The 19818-nt window shown below is 43.6% G+C and overlaps 1 protein-coding gene across 1 annotated transcript in view; it reads right to left on the reverse strand.

The window, feature by feature from the left end:
- Positions 1 to 19818, reverse strand: part of LOC137423833 (fibroblast growth factor receptor-like 1) — a 237100-nt gene that overhangs the window by 166152 nt on the left and 51130 nt on the right. The window contains exon 3 of the mRNA XM_068111375.2: positions 10054 to 10326. Coding sequence (XP_067967476.2) covers positions 10054 to 10326 — 273 coding nt within the window. The remainder of the gene's footprint in view (positions 1 to 10053; positions 10327 to 19818) is intronic.

Here is a 19818-nt window from a genome sequence, read left to right on the forward strand (position 1 = left end):
AATCGGACCAGTCCATCCGCATATGTGGAGATTATAAAATGACCGTGAACAGGTGTTCTTCATTGGATAAATATCCAATCCCGAGGATCGAAGACCTCTATGCTCGTCTCACGGGAGGCAAGACTTTTACGAAACTCGATCTCAAATCCGCCTATCTACAGCTCTGCTTGGACGAGAATTCGAAACAGTATCTTACCATCAACACGCATCGTGGGTTGTACAGGTACCACCGACTTAGTTTTGGAGTGAAATCTGCACCTGGAATTTATCAGCGTGTCATGGACAGTTTGTTTGCCGCCGAACGCAACGTCGTTTGTTACCAGGATGATATTCTGGTTACTGGTCGTACGGACGCGGAACATCTACAGAACCTGGAGAGAGTTCTGAAGAAGATTTCGGACTCCGGCCTACATTTGCGTCGAGACAAGTGCAAGTTTATGGTGCCATCAGTCACGTACCTGGGTCATACGATTGATGCCGAGGGTCTACACCCGACAGATGAGAAAGTCCGAGCTATCAAGGATGCTCCTGCTCCACGAGATGTGACCGAATTGAAGTCATACCTCGGTTTGCTTCAGTTCTATGGTCGTTACATCCCGAATGTGACCGACGTTTTGGGCCCCCTTTATCGGCTTTTGAGGAAAGGAGTCTCCTGGAGCTGGGGGTTTACTGAACAATCAGCATTCCAGACCTCTAAGGATCTGCTCAAATCGTCCAATGTTCTCGTTCATTTTGATCCAGATAAGGATCTTGTGCTGACATGCGATGCCTGTCGGTATGGAGTGGGGAGTGTATTATCACACGTGATGCCTGACGGTACGGAAAGACCGGTTGCATTTGCATCCAGAACGTTGTCCCCGGCAGAGAAAAACGATTCCCAACTTGACAAGGAAGGATTGGGAATCGTTTTCGGCGTCGGCAAATTTCGCCAGTACCTTCTTGGACATCATTTCACAATTCGCACTGATCACAAGCCGCTGATCAGTCTGTTTGGTCCAACTAAGGCGACATCTGACACACTACCGCCCAGGATCATCCGCTGGTCCCTGTTTCTCGCTGCTTATGACTACACCATATGTTATAAGCCCGGTTCGTCTCTCACAAATGCAGATGCCATGAGTCGGTTACCCCTTCCAGAATCCGTTGATGATTCGCCTACACCAGGATCCATTATCGCACTGATGGATCATCTGGAAGATTGTGCTGTCGATTCCGGCCAGATCCGCACTCACACTCGACGAGACCCCGTTCTGTCCAGAACTGTCCAGGCTGTACAGCTTGGATGGCATTTGCTACCTGAGGGTGACCAAGATTTTGCGGCTTTTAAAGCACGTAAAAACGAACTCAGCGTGGAAAATGGTTGCCTACTCTGGGGATGTCGTGTCGTGATCCCGAAAAATCTGCGTTCCAGGGTCATGGATGAAATCCATGACTGTCACCCCGGGATTGTGAAGATGAAGTCACTCGCCAGAAACTATGTGTGGTGGCCGAATCTTGATGCTGATATCGAACATCATGTTCGACATTGTTACCCCTGCCAGAGCACCCGGAATACACCTGCGAAAGCGCCACTGCATCCCTGGGAATGGCCCAGCGAACCGTGGCATCGCCTACATCTCGATTATGCCGGGCCTATTAACGGCAGCATGATTCTAATAATTACGGACGCGCACACAAAATGGATTGATGCCTATGTGACGCGTGGTACTACGTCAGCCATTGTCATCAAAAGACTCAGACGCTGTTTCGCCACTCATGGTCTGCCCAGGATGATCGTGAGTGATAACGGTTCGTGTTTTTCCAGTACCGAGTTTGCCAAGTTCACACGTCGGAACGGCATCAAACATAAGTTTGTCAGCCCACAACACCAGGCTTCAAATGGCTTGGCCGAACGATCCGTAGGAATCATCAAATCCGGATTGCAGAAACTTCAGGAGGGAACCCTGGAAACAAAGCTGTCTCGTCTCCTGTTCAAATACCGTATCACGCCACAATCAACAACCGGTGCAGCTCCGTCTGAGGTATTGATGAAACGACACTTGAGATCGACACTTGACAATCTCAAACCAGACATATCATCAAATGTTTATCAGAGCCAGCTTAATCAAAAGTTGGTGCACGATAAGACGTCCAACAGTCGATGTATCAACATTGGAGATCCAGTGTTTGCCCGAAATTTTGGTGCAGGTGCGACGTGGCTACCGGGGGACATCATCGAGAAGCCAGGTCCACTGTCCAGTGTGATTCGCCTGCAGGACGGCCGCGAAATTCGTCGACATCAGGACCACATAACCTACCGTCACTGTGAGTCGATGGAGCCTGTAGCATCGTCACAGTCAGGACAACAGTTCGACCCGCCACTGCCGGAGATCGTCGTGGCCGCTCCAGCCGGCTCGGATGCCCCGAAAACCTCTGCAAACGCTACACCCTTCGTGGAGACCAAAGGAATCACCTCGGACTCTGTATCCACTGGTACACCGCGACCCAAAGGAATCACCTCGGACTCTGTATCCACTGGTACACCGCGACGCTCAATGCGTGAGAGAAAAGCACCCGACCGGTTGAATCTTTGAAGATGTTTTTTTTTCACGTTGACACATGTTCTATTTTCACGTATTTTCATTATTCTCATTACCGTTTGCACACATATTTTCACATGTTTTGAAAATGTTGCTTTTGAAATGTCAATTCTGGAAATCTAGCACGTATTGCTCGTGGTAATTTTGGACTTAAAGGGGAGGATGTCATGTATGCAGTGCAAATATTCACCGTTGTATCCCTACACCGGGACCGGGTTGTATCCCTACGCCAGACCTCGGATGGTGCTGCTGTGAATCGGGCCTTGATCGGCAGAGTGAATAAACGCGTACGACAATTGATCGCAGTTTGTCGAGATACTTTACACCTTCACTCCTTCATTCCTCTTTTCCCCCGCCTCTGGAACAAACTCCCTCACTCTCTTCAATCCCACTCCTCCCTCCAGGTCTTTAAAACAGCTGTTCACCACCATCTCTTATCTTCCCCCATCCAAAACCTTGATCTTTCATACCCTCGTTATTTCACCCCAGATCCTCTTTTTTGAAATACCGACTTCTTTCCTGGAAGTCCTTGCAGTGTCCATGTGTTTTATACCTCTCCCACCCTCCCCATTCCCACGCCTCCTCCCCCCCCCCCCAAGTCCTCTACCTCCCACAGATCTCCCGTTGTCCCTGCTCTCAAATGTTGTGCCTGTGTGCTTCCCCCTCTCTCCCCATCGTGTCTACTGCTCCCCTTATATGTTTTATGTGTCCGTTTGTGTTTTTTTTTTTGTGTTTAATGTTAGCTCTATCACGAGCCTCGATCTTGTATTTAAAAAACAAAAAATCATTATGGTGGAAATCACAACAGTTCACGGTCTGCTTACACCACTCAGCTCCGTCTTCCAAAGGCACCGCCAAGTCAAGCATTTAGCAGATTTGGAGAAAAAAACATCCAACTTTCAAATAAAGTCACTTCTGATTATGATGGGGAGATTCGTGTGACCAAGAGCGTGCCAGGATGCGGAACGAGTGGTTGACGGAAGAGTTGTATTTTTACCGAAAATACTCAAACATCAGAATAGTGAGGAATGTGTTGCTGAAGTTGGGACATCATCAAGGTTGAGAATAAAATGCATTGGTTTGACAAGTTACCTTTATAAACATCATGTGCTCTCAAATAGTTTCTCTATTAGGTCTGGCAGTGAATCAGCATTCGCCAGTTAAGGCCGAGTGGCCTAGAGATGTACATTGGGGTGATTTTGGTTTTTTTTCAGAAATTTGAGCAGAAGCTTGAATGGGTGAGGAGATCTTACGTGAGATCTTACGTGAGATCTCTTACGTGAGATCACATTGGATCTCCATCTCATTGGAGATCCACAATAGGCCTATGGATCATCCCACAATATGATCTCCATCTCATTCCACGATTTACAAGCGATCGGAGAGATTAATATTTTGGGAAAAGAAAGGTAGAATGAAAGGCTGTTTAAATTGTAGATTAAAGTGGCTAAGATTTATACAAGTTTACATCTGGCCTTGCTCCTTCTGCCTGCTCTGACCTCTGCCCTTCCCAAGCTACCTCAGGTCACACGCGCTCCTCTAGAAACCCTCACCTGCTCACCCTCCCAAATTCCAGACTGTTTCCCCACCTGCGTTCATTCATCCCCTTATCCACACGATTGTGGAATCGTCTCCCTGTGTCCGTCGTCTCGTCTTCCTCACTTCAGTCTTTCAAATGTGCTGTCCATCGGTACTTCATGCCCTCACCCATGCACGTCCGCCATCATTTCTACATACGATGATTCTTTCCCATTTTTACTCGTTTTTTTCTTATTTTGGCCATTGTTACTCGTTTCTGTGTTGTTCCTTCTTTCCCTCTTGTATAAGGCCATCGCCCCCATACCCATTGTCCTTTTCCTCCTCCGTGAGCCGAGACCCTTGTGTCGAAGTTAAGAAAACCTTCATTACCTTGTAAAAGGCATACATGAAGATGTTGAAGTCGCCATGGTATGTCCAGTAGCTGTAACTGTGATAAGTCATATAACATGTTTATCAATACAAGTGAGTTATCGCTGTTTACCTTGTACTTACAAGGACCTGGGCCTTTAAGGTACAGGCAGAGGAGCCCGGAATGCGTGTAATATGAATTAACTTGGTGGCATGGTAAAGCTGAGTTTGGCGCACAGTCTGAAAACCACAGTCACGGAGGAACAAAGGCACAAGTTTGTTTGTTTAAAAATTATCATTTACTACTACAAGTACAATTTGTAGTTGGGGGTTTGACCGGTCGACAAATGCATTTCAAAGACTTTGAGGACTGGGACTGTGGGACGAAGCATTCGTCGCTCATTTTATCGGTGTCCAAGTGTGCCTGTGCGGTGTCCGAGTGTGCCTGTGCCATGTTCCTGCTGTGTCGTGCCACGTCCATGCCATGTCCGTGTCGTGTCCGTGCCGTGTCGTATCCGTGCCATGTCGCGCCCGTGCCGTGTCCGTGCCTTGTCAGTGCCTTGTCCGTGCCTTGTCCGTGCCGTGTCTCGTCTGTGCCGTGGAGTGCTGTGTTGTGCTGTGTCCATGCCGTATTTCTTCTGGAGTAATATAACTGATTTATCAATAAATAAAAATTATCTGATAAACTATTACTTGAACAGAAAAACAAAACCTACCAATCTGTAGTGAACATGCGACTGGCATTTGCATCTTCACTAACACCTACAATGTCACCATCTTCGTCTGAATCGCTCGCATAAGGCTCAAAACGATCTGCCTCCATAATTCCCCTGAAAGCGTTTCCATCACCAATTATGTCTTCGATTGTTTCTTCAAAATCCCACTGATCAGTTTCAACCTGCTGAGAACATTCCGAGATGCTAATGACGATGGAATCAGTATCGGAATCCGAGCTTGAAATCTACTTTCTTGATGTAAACTGCCATTGGGATCAACATGGGTTATGAGTGTGACGTCACTGGCGAAATTGAAAATCGACACTGTATGGCTTTTTTCGGCGCTTTGTGATTGGCAAAAAAAAAAAAACACAATTTTTTCCCCCTTAGAATTCAACGGTGATTAATAATTTTCAATGGTTTTCAGAAAAATATTTTTTGTGTTTCGGTTCCCCTCATTGTTTGCTCGGCCAGATTATCTTCACCTCCTGTCATTTGTCCCCCTTTCCGCCTGCATAAACATTCGCCTTCCACACCAGTTTAAACTTACTCTTCTCTCTGGTTCTTCAAGGTAGAGCAACAAACCACTAACTCATGCTGTTCCTTTTATCTATCTACATGTTATACTTAGTTCCAGTGTTTATATCTTGTTTACCTGCCTTTACAGCTACTAGACATGAGTTACAGAAACTGGAAATGAGCTACAGGAACTGGAAATGAGCTACAGGAACTGGAAATGAGCTACAGGAACTGGAAATGAGCTACAGGAACTGGAAATGAGCTACAGGAACTGGAAATGAGCTACACAAACTGTAAATGAGTTACAGGAACTGGAAATGAGCTACAGAAACTGGAAATGATTAACAGAAACTGGAAATGAGCTACAGGAACTGGAAATGACTGACAGGAACTGGACATAAGTTACAGCTACTGGACATGAGTTACAGAAACTGGAAATGAGCTACAGTAACCGGACATGATTAACAGAAACTGGAAATGAGCTACAGGAACTGGAATTGACCTACAGGAACTGGACATAAGTTAGAGCTACTGGACATGAGCTACAGAAACTGAAAAAGAGCTACAAGAACTGGACATGAGTTACAGCTACTGGACATGAGCTACAGAAACTGGAAATGAGCTAGAGGAACTGGAAGTGAGCTACAGAAACTGGAAGTGAGCTACAGAAACTGAAAAAGAGCTACACGAACTGGACATGAGTTACAGCTACTGGACATGAGCTACAGAAACTGGAAATGAGCTACAGGAACTGGACATGAGTTACAGCTACTGGACATGAGCTACAGAAACTGAAAAAGAGCTACAGGAACTGGACATGAGTTACAGCTACTGGACATGAGCTACAGAAACTGGAAATGAGCTACACAAACTGTAAATGAGTTACAGGAACTGGAAATGAGCTACAGAAACTGGAAATGATTAACAGAAACTGGAAATGAGCTACAGGAACTGGAAATGACTGACAGGAACTGGACATAAGTTACAGCTACTGGACATGAGTTACAGAAACTGGAAATGAGCTACAGTAACCGGACATGATTAACAGAAACTGGAAATGAGCTACAGGAACTGGAATTGACCTACAGGAACTGGACATAAGTTAGAGCTACTGGACATGAGTTACAGAAACTGGAAATGAGCTACAGTAACTGGACATGATTAACAGAAACTGGAAATGAGCTACAGGAACTGGAATTGACCTACAGGAACTGGACATGAGTTACAGCTACTGGACATGAGCTACAGAAACTGAAAAAGAGCTACAAGAACTGGACATGAGTTACAGCTACTGGACATGAGCTACAGAAACTGGAAATGAGCTAGAGGAACTGGAAGTGAGCTACAGAAACTGGAAGTGAGCTACAGAAACTGAAAAAGAGCTACATGAACTGGACATGAGTTACAGCTACTGGACATGAGCTACAGAAACTGGAAATGAGCTACAGGAACTGGACATGAGTTACAGCTACTGGACATGAGCTACAGAAACTGAAAAAGAGCTACAGGAACTGGACATGAGTTACAGCTACTGGACATGAGCTACAGAAACTGGAAATGAGCTAGAGGAACTGGAAGTGAGCTACAGAAACTGGAAGTGAGCTACAGAAACTAGAAATGAACTACAGAAACTGGAAATGAGCTACAGAAACTGGAAATGAGCTACAGGAACTGGACATGAGTTACAGCTACTGGACATGAGCTACAGGAACTGGAAATGAGCTACAGAAACTGGAAATGAGCTAGAGGAACTGGACATGAGTTACAGAAACGGGAAACGAGCTACAGCTACTGGACATGAGCTACAGGAACTGGATATGAGCTACAGAAACTGTAAATGAGCTACAGAAACTAGAAATGAACTACAGAAACTGGAAGTGAGCTACAGAAACTGGAAATGAGCTACAGAAACTGGAAATGAGCTACAGAAACTGGAAGTGAGCTACAGAAACTGGAAGTGAGCTACAGAAACTGGAAGTGAGCTACAGAAACTGGACATGAGCTACAGAACCTGGAAATGAGCTACAGAACCTGGAAATGAGCTACAGAAACTGGAAATGTGCTACAGAAACTGGAAATGAGCTACAGAAACTGGAAGTGAGCTACAGAAACTGAAAATGAGCTACAGAAACTGGAAATGAGCTACAGAAACTGGAAATGATTAACGGAAACTGGAAATGAGCCACAGAAACTGGAAATGTGCCACAGAAACTGGAAGTGAGCTACAGAAACTGGAAGTGAGCTACAGAAACTGAAAGTGAGCTACAGAAACTGGAAATGAGCTACAGAAACTGGAAATGATTAACGGAAACTGGAAATGATTAACAGAAACTCGAAATGAGCTACAGGAACTGGAAATGTGCCACAGAAACTGGAAGTGAGCTACAGAAACTGAAAGTGAGCTACAGAAACTGGAAATGAGCTACAGAAACTGGAAATGAGCTACAGAAACTGGAAATGATTAAGGGAAACTGGAAATGATTAACAGAAACTCGAAATGAGCTACAGGAACTGGAAATGTGCCACAGAAACTGGAAATGATTAACGGAAACTGGAAATGATTAACAGAAACTCGAAATGTGCCACAGAAACTGGAAGTGAGCTACAGAAACTGAAAGTGAGCTACAGAAACTGGAAATGATTAACGGAAACTGGAAATGAGCTACAGAAACTGGAAATGATTAACGGAAACTGGAAATGAGCTACAGAAACTGGAAATGTTTAACGGAAACTGGAAATGAGCTACAGAAACTGGAAATGATTAACGGAAACTGGAAATGAGCTACAGAAACTGGAAATGATTAACAGAAACTCGAAATGTGCCACAGAAACTGGAAGTGAGCTACAGAAACTGAAAGTGAGCTACAGAAACTGGAAATGAGCTACAGAAACTGGAAATGATTAACGGAAACTGGAAATGAGCTACAGAAACTGGAAATGTGCCACAGAAACTGGAAGTGAGCTACAGAAACTGGAAGTGAGCTACAGAAACTGAAAGTGAGCTACAGAAACTGGAAATGAGCTACAGAAACTGGAAATGATTAACGGAAACTGGAAATGATTAACAGAAACTCGAAATGAGCTACAGGAACTGGAAATGTGCCACAGAAACTGGAAGTGAGCTACAGAAACTGGAAATGATTAACGGAAACTGGAAATGATTAACAGAAACTCGAAATGTGCCACAGAAACTGGAAGTGAGCTACAGAAACTGAAAGTGAGCTACAGAAACTGGAAATGTGCTGCAGAAACTGGAAATGATTAACGGAAACTGGAAATGATTAACAGAAACTCGAAATGAGCTACAGGAACTGGAAATGAGCTACAGCTACGAGACATGTGCTACAGCTACTAGACATGTGCTACAGCTACTAGACATGTGCTACAGCTTCTAGACATGAGCTACAGCTACTAGACATGAGCTACAGCTACTAGACATGAGCTACAGGAACTGGAAATGAGCTACAGCTACTAGACATGAACTACAGTAACTGGAAATGAGCTACAGCTACTAGACATGTGCTACAGCTACTAGACATGTGCTACAGCTACTAGACATGTGCTACAGCTACTAGACATGAGCTACAGCTACTAGACATGAGCTACAGCTACTAGACATGAGCTACAGCTACTAGACATGAGCTACAGGAACTGGAAATGAGCTACAGCTACTAGACATGAGCTACAGCTACTAGACATGAGGTAGAGCTACTAGACATGAGCTACAGCTACTAGACATGAGGTACAGCTACTAGACATGTGCCACAGCTACTAGACATGAGGTAGAGCTACTAGACATGAGTTACAGCTACTAGACATGTGCTACAGCTACTAGACATGTGCTACAGCTACTAGACATGTGCTACAGCTATTATTAGACATGAGCCACAGGAACTGGACACGAGTTGCAGCAACTACCTAACACCCTCACCCACCTTCGTCCTCCCACCCCCCACCTCCCATCTGAAAGACTGCTTGCTCCACAATGCAACCCTCCCTGCTGGAGCCAAAACCAGAATGACACATTTGATTCCATGAGGATTCATACCTGACATATACAGGTTAGAGGTGACATCACCACCGACGACCCAGGTATCTCATCACACCTTAACGGAGTCAATAACCGATTTATAACAGAAGTTAATGCTCTTTATATCTCGATGTTCTTCACACATATTCAAAAGTTCAAACGTCATAAGCAGGACAAAACGAATCACCATTCTGTACAATAATTCCTTCCACCGCAACGTAAAAACAACTTTGATAAAACTACTTTCCTGTAACAAAAAAGAACGCACTGACAAGCAAAGCAGGGAGGAAAGTAGTGAGCGGTTTAGAGGACACCTTCCTACCAATCAATACGAGGGTGTAGTTGATGCGGATGCTTCCGAAGCCATTGGCTGCTTTGCACACGTAAACTCCCGCATCTTCCCACTCCACCCGCTCGATGCGCAGGCTTTTGGGCAACATGCGAAATCGCAGCCAACCGCTGTTGATGTTTCGACCATCTTTGGTCCACATCGTCAGTGGAGGTGGGTCTCCGGTGACGGGACAGGGTAGCCGGATGTTTTGGCCCAGGTATACCCACTGCTGACCATGCACAAGAGAGGAGATGCGAGGAGGACCTGAAAAGAGATTGGGTAGCCATGTTGACGCAACACAAGGCAGCTTAACAATAGTCAGGTTCACTATGTTTTTTCGTTCAAAATTTTGGTAGATTAGCAAAACTATACATTTTTGGAATATTCAGAACATGAGGAATCCAAAAGTTAATGTTTAGATTTGCGTAAACACCTTTGTGAAAATGACCCTCAGGACAGTGATGAAGATCTGTAAAAGCATATTCCTGAACGGTATAGACCTCGTAGATCCTGTGTATAGGACTTATAGTTCAATCTGATACTACCTATAACTTCCTATAACAACCTATAACTTCAAAGGACTTGCAATATCATGTATTATGTAATACAGTTATATCACAAATATAAAGACAATGGTTTTCAATCACCTTTGTTTGTTGCTTTTCTATAATCCTGAGCACTATTTTGAGGCCTTTATTGGATTCCTTGACCCAGAAAACATAGGATTAGCATATTTAATTAAGTCTCTCGGTTGGCTAAAAGCCGAGATCGCGCAAAATATGTATTTTATGGCGGCCATTTTCAAAATCCAAAATGGCGGCCATGCAGGTGTCTGTGCAAGTGCCAACATTGATTTTCGGATTCTCCATGCTCTGAAGATTCCAAAAATGTACAAGTTTGCTAATCCCAAAATTTGGAATGAAATTATATTTGTTAACATCGTGAACCTGACTACAAGGAACTTTGGTGCAGAGGAAGCCATTCAGCCCATCATGTTTGCGCTACACCAACCCGAGAAACCAATATCCATCCATACTCAATGTGCGGACAAGTCCTGCTCACACCCATGTACCCCACTACCTAAAATACTTCCAGGTACCTATCTTCTAATTCCAATTTAAACTTATCTACTGTTTCTGCTGCTACTACCTTTCCAGGGAGACCATTCCATACATTAACGACTCTGAGTGAAAGACCCCTGCCTTCCTACCTACCATCTTAACTCTCTTCTTCTTTACTTTCCGTCGATGGCCGCTGGTGCTATCACTGTACATTCTGCAGAATAATTCTTCCGCACTTATTTTGACTCCACCCTTCATTATGTTAAACATTTCTATCATATCCCCTCGTAACCGCCTCCTTTCTAATGTATAAAGCCCTGTCTCCTTCAGCCGCTGCTCATAGCTGAGTCGAGGTAGGCCCAGAATCAATCTAATGGCCATAGTCGAGCAAGACCTGGAATCAATGTCGTACCGGTAGCCCTCATCGAGCTAGGCCTGGAATCAATGTCGCAGCCCTGGTCGAGCTAGACCTATAAATCAATCTTGTATCCCTACGCTGAACCCTATCTCTGGTAGTTATGGCCTTCCTTAGCTGTCGTGACCAAAACTGCACACAATATTCCACATGTGGTCTCAATAAATTCCTATAAAGTGTTGAAACCACCTCTCCATTTATAATCTATGTCCTCCGAAAAGGGTACACGGTATAAAACAAATTGACACAACTAGGAATTTGAGGAAATGTTGGAGATTGAAAGATGTGGATTTGGGGTGTATTAGCGGGGGTAGAAAAGATCAAGGTTTTGGATGTGGGAAGATAAGAGATGGTGGTGAACAGCTGTTTTAAAGACCTGGAGGGAGGAGTGGGATTGAAGGGAGTGAGGGAGTTTGTTCTAGAGGCGGGAGAAAAGAGGAATGAAGGAGTGAAGGTGAGCAGAGAGCCGAGATTTCGGCAGTTTCACCATTAGAGGGTTGCAGGCAGATCTGGTGCATCCTGCAAGAATATTTGGGGGACAGAGCACAGACAGGACAGGGGAGGCAAGGCCAGAGAGGAGTCGGTAGAAAACAGAAAGACCACCAACCTGCTTGCAGTGAGTGAAAGGCCCTCAGAGTTAGCTTCATCGCGGGAGATTCCAATGATTCTGAAAGCTTTGGTTTCAACAGCGTGAAGCCGAGCTAGGTGTGAGGCAGGAGCACCGGCCCATAGGGGAGAACAGTATTCCATTGAGCTGCAGATGAAAGCCTTGTATGTGGTGATGAGCTCAGGTGTGCCAAGGAAGGACTTCGCACGACGGAGGATGCCCAGTCGGCGACTGGCTTTGGAGGCCAGCTTGGAAATGTGGTTTTCCCAAGAAAGATCATGGCAGATAGTGAGACCCAAAAGCTTGAGCGACAGAACTTCTTGGAGAGGATTGTTGAGAAAGTAGATGGGAGGGTTGTCCAGACGGTCTTTTCGGAGAGACATAGTAAGAGTGTGAGATTTGTCAGGATTGAAAGACATGTTCCACTTGTTTGACCAGTCTGTGATTTTGTCCAGGTCTGCAGAGAGTGAGGAGGCTGCAGACTGCCGATCTGAGGGAGGAGGAATGGAGCGGCAGAGAGTGGAGTCATCAGAAAAGAGATAGAGAGGATTTTCCAGCAAATCTCTGGAAATCATTGATGAAGATGAAGACCAATCATTGATGAAGACCAGAAAAAGCACAGGGCCCATAACACTCCCTTGGGGAACTCCAGCCTGAACAGGAAGAGGAGATGAGAGAAACCCATTCAGGGCCACACGTTGACGACGACTAGAGAGGAAGTCCGCAAGCCATGCGTGGAGATTTCCATGGATACCATAGGAGGAGAGTTTGGTGAGCTGAGCGGGATGCCAGACCGTATCGAAGGCACGTGATATGTCAAGGGAGACAGCTTATCCTACTACTGCTACTACTGTGGGTGTTTCGTGTGCAGTGACCCGGCTGCTGGTTGCATCATTTATAGTGGGCGAGTCTGCCGCTGATGCAATGCCTCTCCATAACCAGTTGTCTGGTCCTCATTTTGCCGACCTTGGAAGGATGACAGGCTGAGTCAACCCCACCTGGCGTTAATTCAATGGGATTCGAACTCAGGACCTTCGGATCCCAAGTTCGCAGACCAAACCATTTGGCCAACACGTACAAGTACCACTACCACTGCTGCTGTGCTGGAAAACAACTTTGATACTACCACTACTACTGCGCTGGAAAACAACTTTGATACTACCACTACTACTGTGCTGGAAAACAACTTTGATACTACCACTACTACTGCGCTGGAAAACAACTTTGATACTACCACTACTACTGCACTGGAAAACAACTTTGATACTACCACTACTACTGCGCTGGAAAACAACTTTGATACTACCACTACTACTGCGCTGGAAAACAACTTTGATACTACCACTACTACTGCGCTGGAAAACAACTTTGATACTACCACTACTACTGCGCTGGAAAACAACTTTGATACTACCACTACTACTGTGCTGGAAAACAACTTTGATACTACCACTACTACTGCACTGGAAAACAACTTTGATACTACCACTACTACTGCACTGGAAAACAACTTTGATACTACCACTACTACTGTGCTGGAAAACAACTTTGATACTACCACTACTACTGCGCTGGAAAACAACTTTGATACTACTGCTGCTACTACTGCGCTGGAAAACAACTTTGATACTACCACTACTACTGCTACTACTACTGCTGTTGTGCTGGAAAACAACTTTGATACTACTGCTACTACTGCGCTGGAAAACAACTTTGATACTACTACTGCTACTACTACTGCTGTTGTGCTGGAAAACAACTTTGATACTACCACTACTACTGCTACTACTACTGCTGCTGTGCTGGAAAACAACTTTGTTGCTACCACTACTACTGCTACTACTACTGCTGCTGTGCTGGAAAACAACTTTGATACTACCACTACTACTGCTACGACTGCACTGGAAAACAACTTTGTTGCTACCACTACTACTGCTACTACTGCTACTACTGCGCTGGAAAACAACTTTGATACTACCACTACTTCTGCTATGACTGCACTGGAAAACAACTTTGATACTACCACTACTACTGCTACTATTGCACTGGAAAACAACTACTACTACCACTACTACTGCTACTATGCTGGAAAACAACTTTAATACTACTACGACTAGAACTGCTACTACTACTGTGCTGGAAAACAACTTTGATACTACTACTACTACTACTACTACTACTACTACTACTACTACTACTGCTGCGCTGGAAAACAACTTTGATACTACCACTACCACTACCACACGATACAACCACTACCACTTCCACGACTACTACTGCTGCACTGAAAAACAAATGATACTCGCACTCCCACTTCCACGACTACTACTACCACGACTACTACTACCACGACTACTACTATGCTGCACTGAAAAAGAAATGATCCTACCACTACCACGACTACTACCACTACTACTATTACCTATTTATTTTCAGGGCCCACATTTTTTCACTTTCTTGTGATTTCGGCTGGGGAAGGTTTCACCCAATCTCTTCCACAAACCGGCTGCCCAGGACTGACGTTCGTCTGAACGTTCGAGGAATTTTGAATTGTGCCAGGGTGCCGGTGATAACTCGCCTACTCCTTGGCAAGGACACCGTGCTGTTGTGGAATCCTCAATAACATCCACGGACTAGTCCGAGCAGGTGGGATACCCAGTTTAATGTCTATGCGAGGCCTCGCCGTGTCTGCGAAACCCCATGACCCTTTATACCTGGGTCTGGATTCGAACCCAGGTGAGTGTCCCAAACCCATAAACTGTCATACAAGTCCCTGTGCTCAGTCGAAGGATTCCGGTTCGTGTATTTGCAGTGAAGTCCATTTGTTTGTTATTAGAAAGACGAATGTAGTACATTTTAAAATAAATTATTTGCCAGATTATCATCATCGGAGATTCTCTAAAATAAAACTTAAATAATTATGTAAACGTATTAAGTGGGGACAAGGAACCTCCAACTGATCACACGGTACCCTGTACCCCCCCCCCCCCCCCGTATAGGTAGATGCAGGGCCACCGAGAGCCAGAATGGGACCCAGGGCAATACGAACTCTCGAATCCCCTTCATCCGAACCCCTTTCAAATATATATATATATATTTTAAAATCAACCGACAGTAAAACTACGGACGTTTCTGTATTTTCGTCAGCACAAGCACATGCCAAAGTTAAAGGAAATTGGGGTGTCATTCATTTATTAGCAGGAGGACCCGGCATTGCCCAATGATGTGCTACCTGTTGGCATTTTGAAGAAATCAATTTGTTAGGTGCTCAAAACATTCCCCGACCTGCACCCAAAAAGGAATATTTATATTTAATATCACTCACTCACTCACTCACTCACTCACACACACACACACACACACACACACACACACACACACACACACACACACACACACACACACACACACACACACACACACACACACACACACACACACAATTAATTGTACAGTATCGGTTGTTCCTAAACTTAAATAATTTAAAGGATTGTTGTAAATGATGTTAATTTCACAATATCCCATATTCAACTTCATTTAAATTGTAAACCTCAAACATAGTTTCTCCACCCAAAGCAAGAACCTTAACCCGTAAGCAACTGACTAGTTTCCCGACTGCACGGATCATCAGCTGGGTACCGTTCTTCCTCGAGGTTTCGATCCTTTCAGCCCAGGACCTCTCCAAACGGCGGATCCCCAACCTTCAAGATCCACAACCTTCAACCTCAATCATGAATCCACATCAATTAATGGTAAATCAGTAGATCCACAACCTCAGTTGCATCCAGGCAGTCAGTCAACCCATCAATGCAACATCACTTATTCCAACTTTACTCGCAATAGGATTTAATGTGTTATCATATATTTATAACTTTCCTTACACACTCTATAATATGATATCATTAAATCATGCACATCTTACTTTAAATACATCAATCTACTAACTAGCACGACCACACCACCTACCTCTCGATCAAACTGTATTTCGAATGTTCAAACTGTCACCTATAACGGTTTTTTGCATGCTGCCGTATCCGAGCAACCACTGATTCCGAGCAACATTGATTTGTAGTATATTTAATTATTATGTTGTACTGTATTTACATAAAGATCTCATGAATAATCTTTTTAATATTCGTATTGTATTTTACGAATTCGACTTGGTGCCTTTTTGTGATATTAAAGAAAACTTGTTTTAATCGACCGACTGTAGCTCCCTGCGCTAACATACGTCTGACTAGTTGTAATTTATTGACCAGTTCAGAGCTGTGTGTGGTTGCTCTCACAGTCCTAATTATTTCACCTGCAACTGTACCATAAAATAGCTTTTTGGGAATGTTGCTGTCTAAGAAAGGCATTCGGACAATGTGGATGGAAATGCATCTCGTTTATCAAATAATTTGGTGTGAAATTTATTATTATGGATGTCAATTTGTAATTCTAAAAAGGAAACTGAAGTGGAAGTTTGGTTTTCCTTTGTTAATTCAATTTCTTTTGGATATACGTCATCATGAAGCTGCTCAAATATAAATCCATCATTAATTGCCAACAAATCATCAATGAACCTGAAGATGTTTCCGCATCTTCGTGCAGTTGTTAATTTATTCCTGCACATGTTCTGGACCCAATCAAACTCGTACATGTGCAGAAACAAATTTGCAAAGAAAGGGGCCGGATCTGAACCCATGGGTATGCCCACTGTCTGCTGGAGTATATTGGGATCTGAACCCATGGGTATGCCCACTGTCTGCTGGAGTATCTTGGGATCTGAACCCATGGGTATGCCCACTGTCTGCTGGAGTATCTTGGGATCTGAACCCATGGGTATGCCCACTGTCTGCTGGAGTATCTTGGGATCTGAACCCATGGGTATGCCCACTGTCTGCTGGAGTATCTTGGGATCTGAACCCATGGGTATGCCCACTGTCTGCTGGAGAATCTTGGGATCTGAACCCATGGGTATGCCCACTGTCTGCTGGAGTATCTTGGGATCTGAACCCATGGGTATGCCCACTGTCTGCTGGAGTATCTTGGGATCTGAACCCATGGGTATGCCCACTGTCTGCTGGAGTATCTTGGGATCTGAACCCATGGGTATGCCCACTGTCTGCTGGAGTATCTTGTTGCCAAATGTAAAGAAACTGTTGTTTAGCAGAAATCGAATACTTTCTTTGAGTTTACTTTTTGAAAAACTACATGAATATTGATTATCCTTTACAGACCAGTGTGCTCTGTTTTGATATACATTAATGTATACTCTATTATGCTTTATCTATTGCAATTATCTATTGCTTTATCTATCCTGCAAATGCTTTATCTATTGCTCTGTCCAATGCGGTTAGGCGCTTGTCATGTGGAATGTTTGTGTACAATGTGGAAAAATCAAAGGTTGAAAGACATTTTGCCTTACCCTTGTTGTTAATGTTATGGATACTGTCGATTACCGGTTTGGAATTAGCAATAATCCAGAATTTATTTTTATATCACAATAAAACTTCACTTTTTCATGGTAGTTTTTTAAGCATTTATAGATTAGTTTCATCGCCTCTGTTACACTGCCCGACAAAGGTTTCAAACTACATTCTCTACTTGCGATGATGAACCTCATCTTACAAGGGTTATACGACCGCTGTTATACGACCGCCGCTGTTACACTGCCCGACAAAGGTTTCAAACTACATTCTCTACTTGCGATGATGAACCTCATCTTACAAGGGTGTTTGTGCATTTTTGGGATCCAGTAAATGAATGGTAATTTATGGTGTTTATCCGGAACGAGCAGTCTTCTCACCGTTGAGTGATTTGTATGGTGTTGTATCAAGTCTGTTTTGTTATCGTTACTTATTTTGTAGGTCTTTGAAATTCCCGTGTCTAAGCCCAATTCTTCCAAAAGTGTTTGAATGTAGAATGTTTTACATACAAATGCAATATTATTATTTGCTTTGTCAATTGGAACAATAACATATTGTGTTTGAAGCTGCCTTAAGCAATCACGTGTCTCTGGATTGTTTAAAATTGCCTTCGGATTATTGATTCGAACTTTTCTTTTCAAATCAACAACTCTCCTTTTCACATGTTTCTCTACCTCCTCCAACCATAAAGCCATTTGTGTGTTTGGTACTTTATGTTTACCAATTTGTTCTTTCATCCATTCGCCCAGTCCCATCATTGTAAGTTCCATTGCTTTATTCCAGTTTATTCTTTTGTTTTCTCTATAATTTGGTCCTTTTGTAAGTAATGCACGTAATCTTTTATCTTTCACTATTCTGAGATCACCTGTGATGACGTGTTTATGATGTGGATCTTTGAATGCGGAATGTTCACAATTACAATGATGTGTGTTATTTAACCATTCCTCTACATCTATACATTGTACAGTGTCCTTGTAGTTGAAGATCTTTCCCCGAATTGAATTTCCCAAAGTGTACACAACTCTTGGTCGCTCTCTCTGTTGTATTGTTTCTGGAAGTTTACGCCACACTTCCTTATGTTGAAGTATTTTCTCGATATTTATCATTTCCACCCCTTTGTTATCAAACATAATTTTGATGATATCATTGTCTTTTCTACGATTCACTTTTTTAGGTTTCTCTTTGTACATTTTATGATCAATCATGTCCAGAATTGCTCCCATGTGTTGGATTGGGAGTTCCTCTTGATCGTCCTCTTCCATTAATCTGTTCACCATTTGCCAAACTTCTTTCAGTTTTTTTTTTTAAAGCTATTGATCTTAATTCTGCTGCTGTTAAGTAATGTGCAGATATTGGATTTGTTAAGATCTAACCATTCATTTACAATTTGTGGTGGTGTGTCTATAATTGGACATTTACGTCCATAGTTATGTACTCTGTGTCTCTGAGAGTCTCGTGGTAAGGTGTTATAAACAGAGGCGATGATGTTTTGTCCATTTTGCTGTGTATATGTGTCATTAATTCTTTCATTTAATCCATAAGGGTAAGCAGTTCTTAATTCTTTAATCCAGAAAAGTTCTCTACGCTTACGTAATTGTGTGATTGTTTTATCTTCCATCCCATTCTTTTTACGGCCATTTCCGCTTATCTTTTCGATAACCTGAACACTGAAGCTCGCATTTTCACAATATCCAGAAGTAAAATGATGGGTAAGTAGTGGGCAACCAGTAGTTCGATCTGGCTTTTTCATGCCGCTCCTGTGTGCATTCATTCTCACATTACATCTCTGCATTGTTTCACCAACATATTGCATCGCACATTTGCTACAGGTCAATAGGTAAACTATATTTGAGGTTTTACATGTAATTAATTCTTTAGTTTCTTTTAACTTGTAACATCGGGCCGTTACTGTACAATCTATATAATAATAGCGTAAGGACTCCACTTTGTTATCCCTTTTACGCCGCACCCAGTGACCCGATGCCCACGGCACTAATGGATTTACGATCTACGAACCGCGCTCTTTGTTTATCACGTACAGCCATACTCGAAAAATCTGAATTAGCCGACGTTGGGGCCCAAAAGCATCCGATTAACTGCCGATACGACGCCATCTTACGACGCCATCGTATTGGCGTCTGCTGGGTGAAGGCCAAGCAAGCCGTCCGCTGATTGGACAGTCGAAGGCGACAGCAAGCCGTCCACTGAGTGGACAATCCCAGAGCGGCGCTATGCCGATTCCTATTACGAATCCATTCATTT

This window comes from Myxine glutinosa, chromosome 3, assembly GCF_964187855.1.
Source record: "Myxine glutinosa chromosome 3, kmMyxGlut1.1, whole genome shotgun sequence".
NCBI classification, from domain to species: Eukaryota; Metazoa; Chordata; class Myxini; order Myxiniformes; family Myxinidae; genus Myxine; species Myxine glutinosa.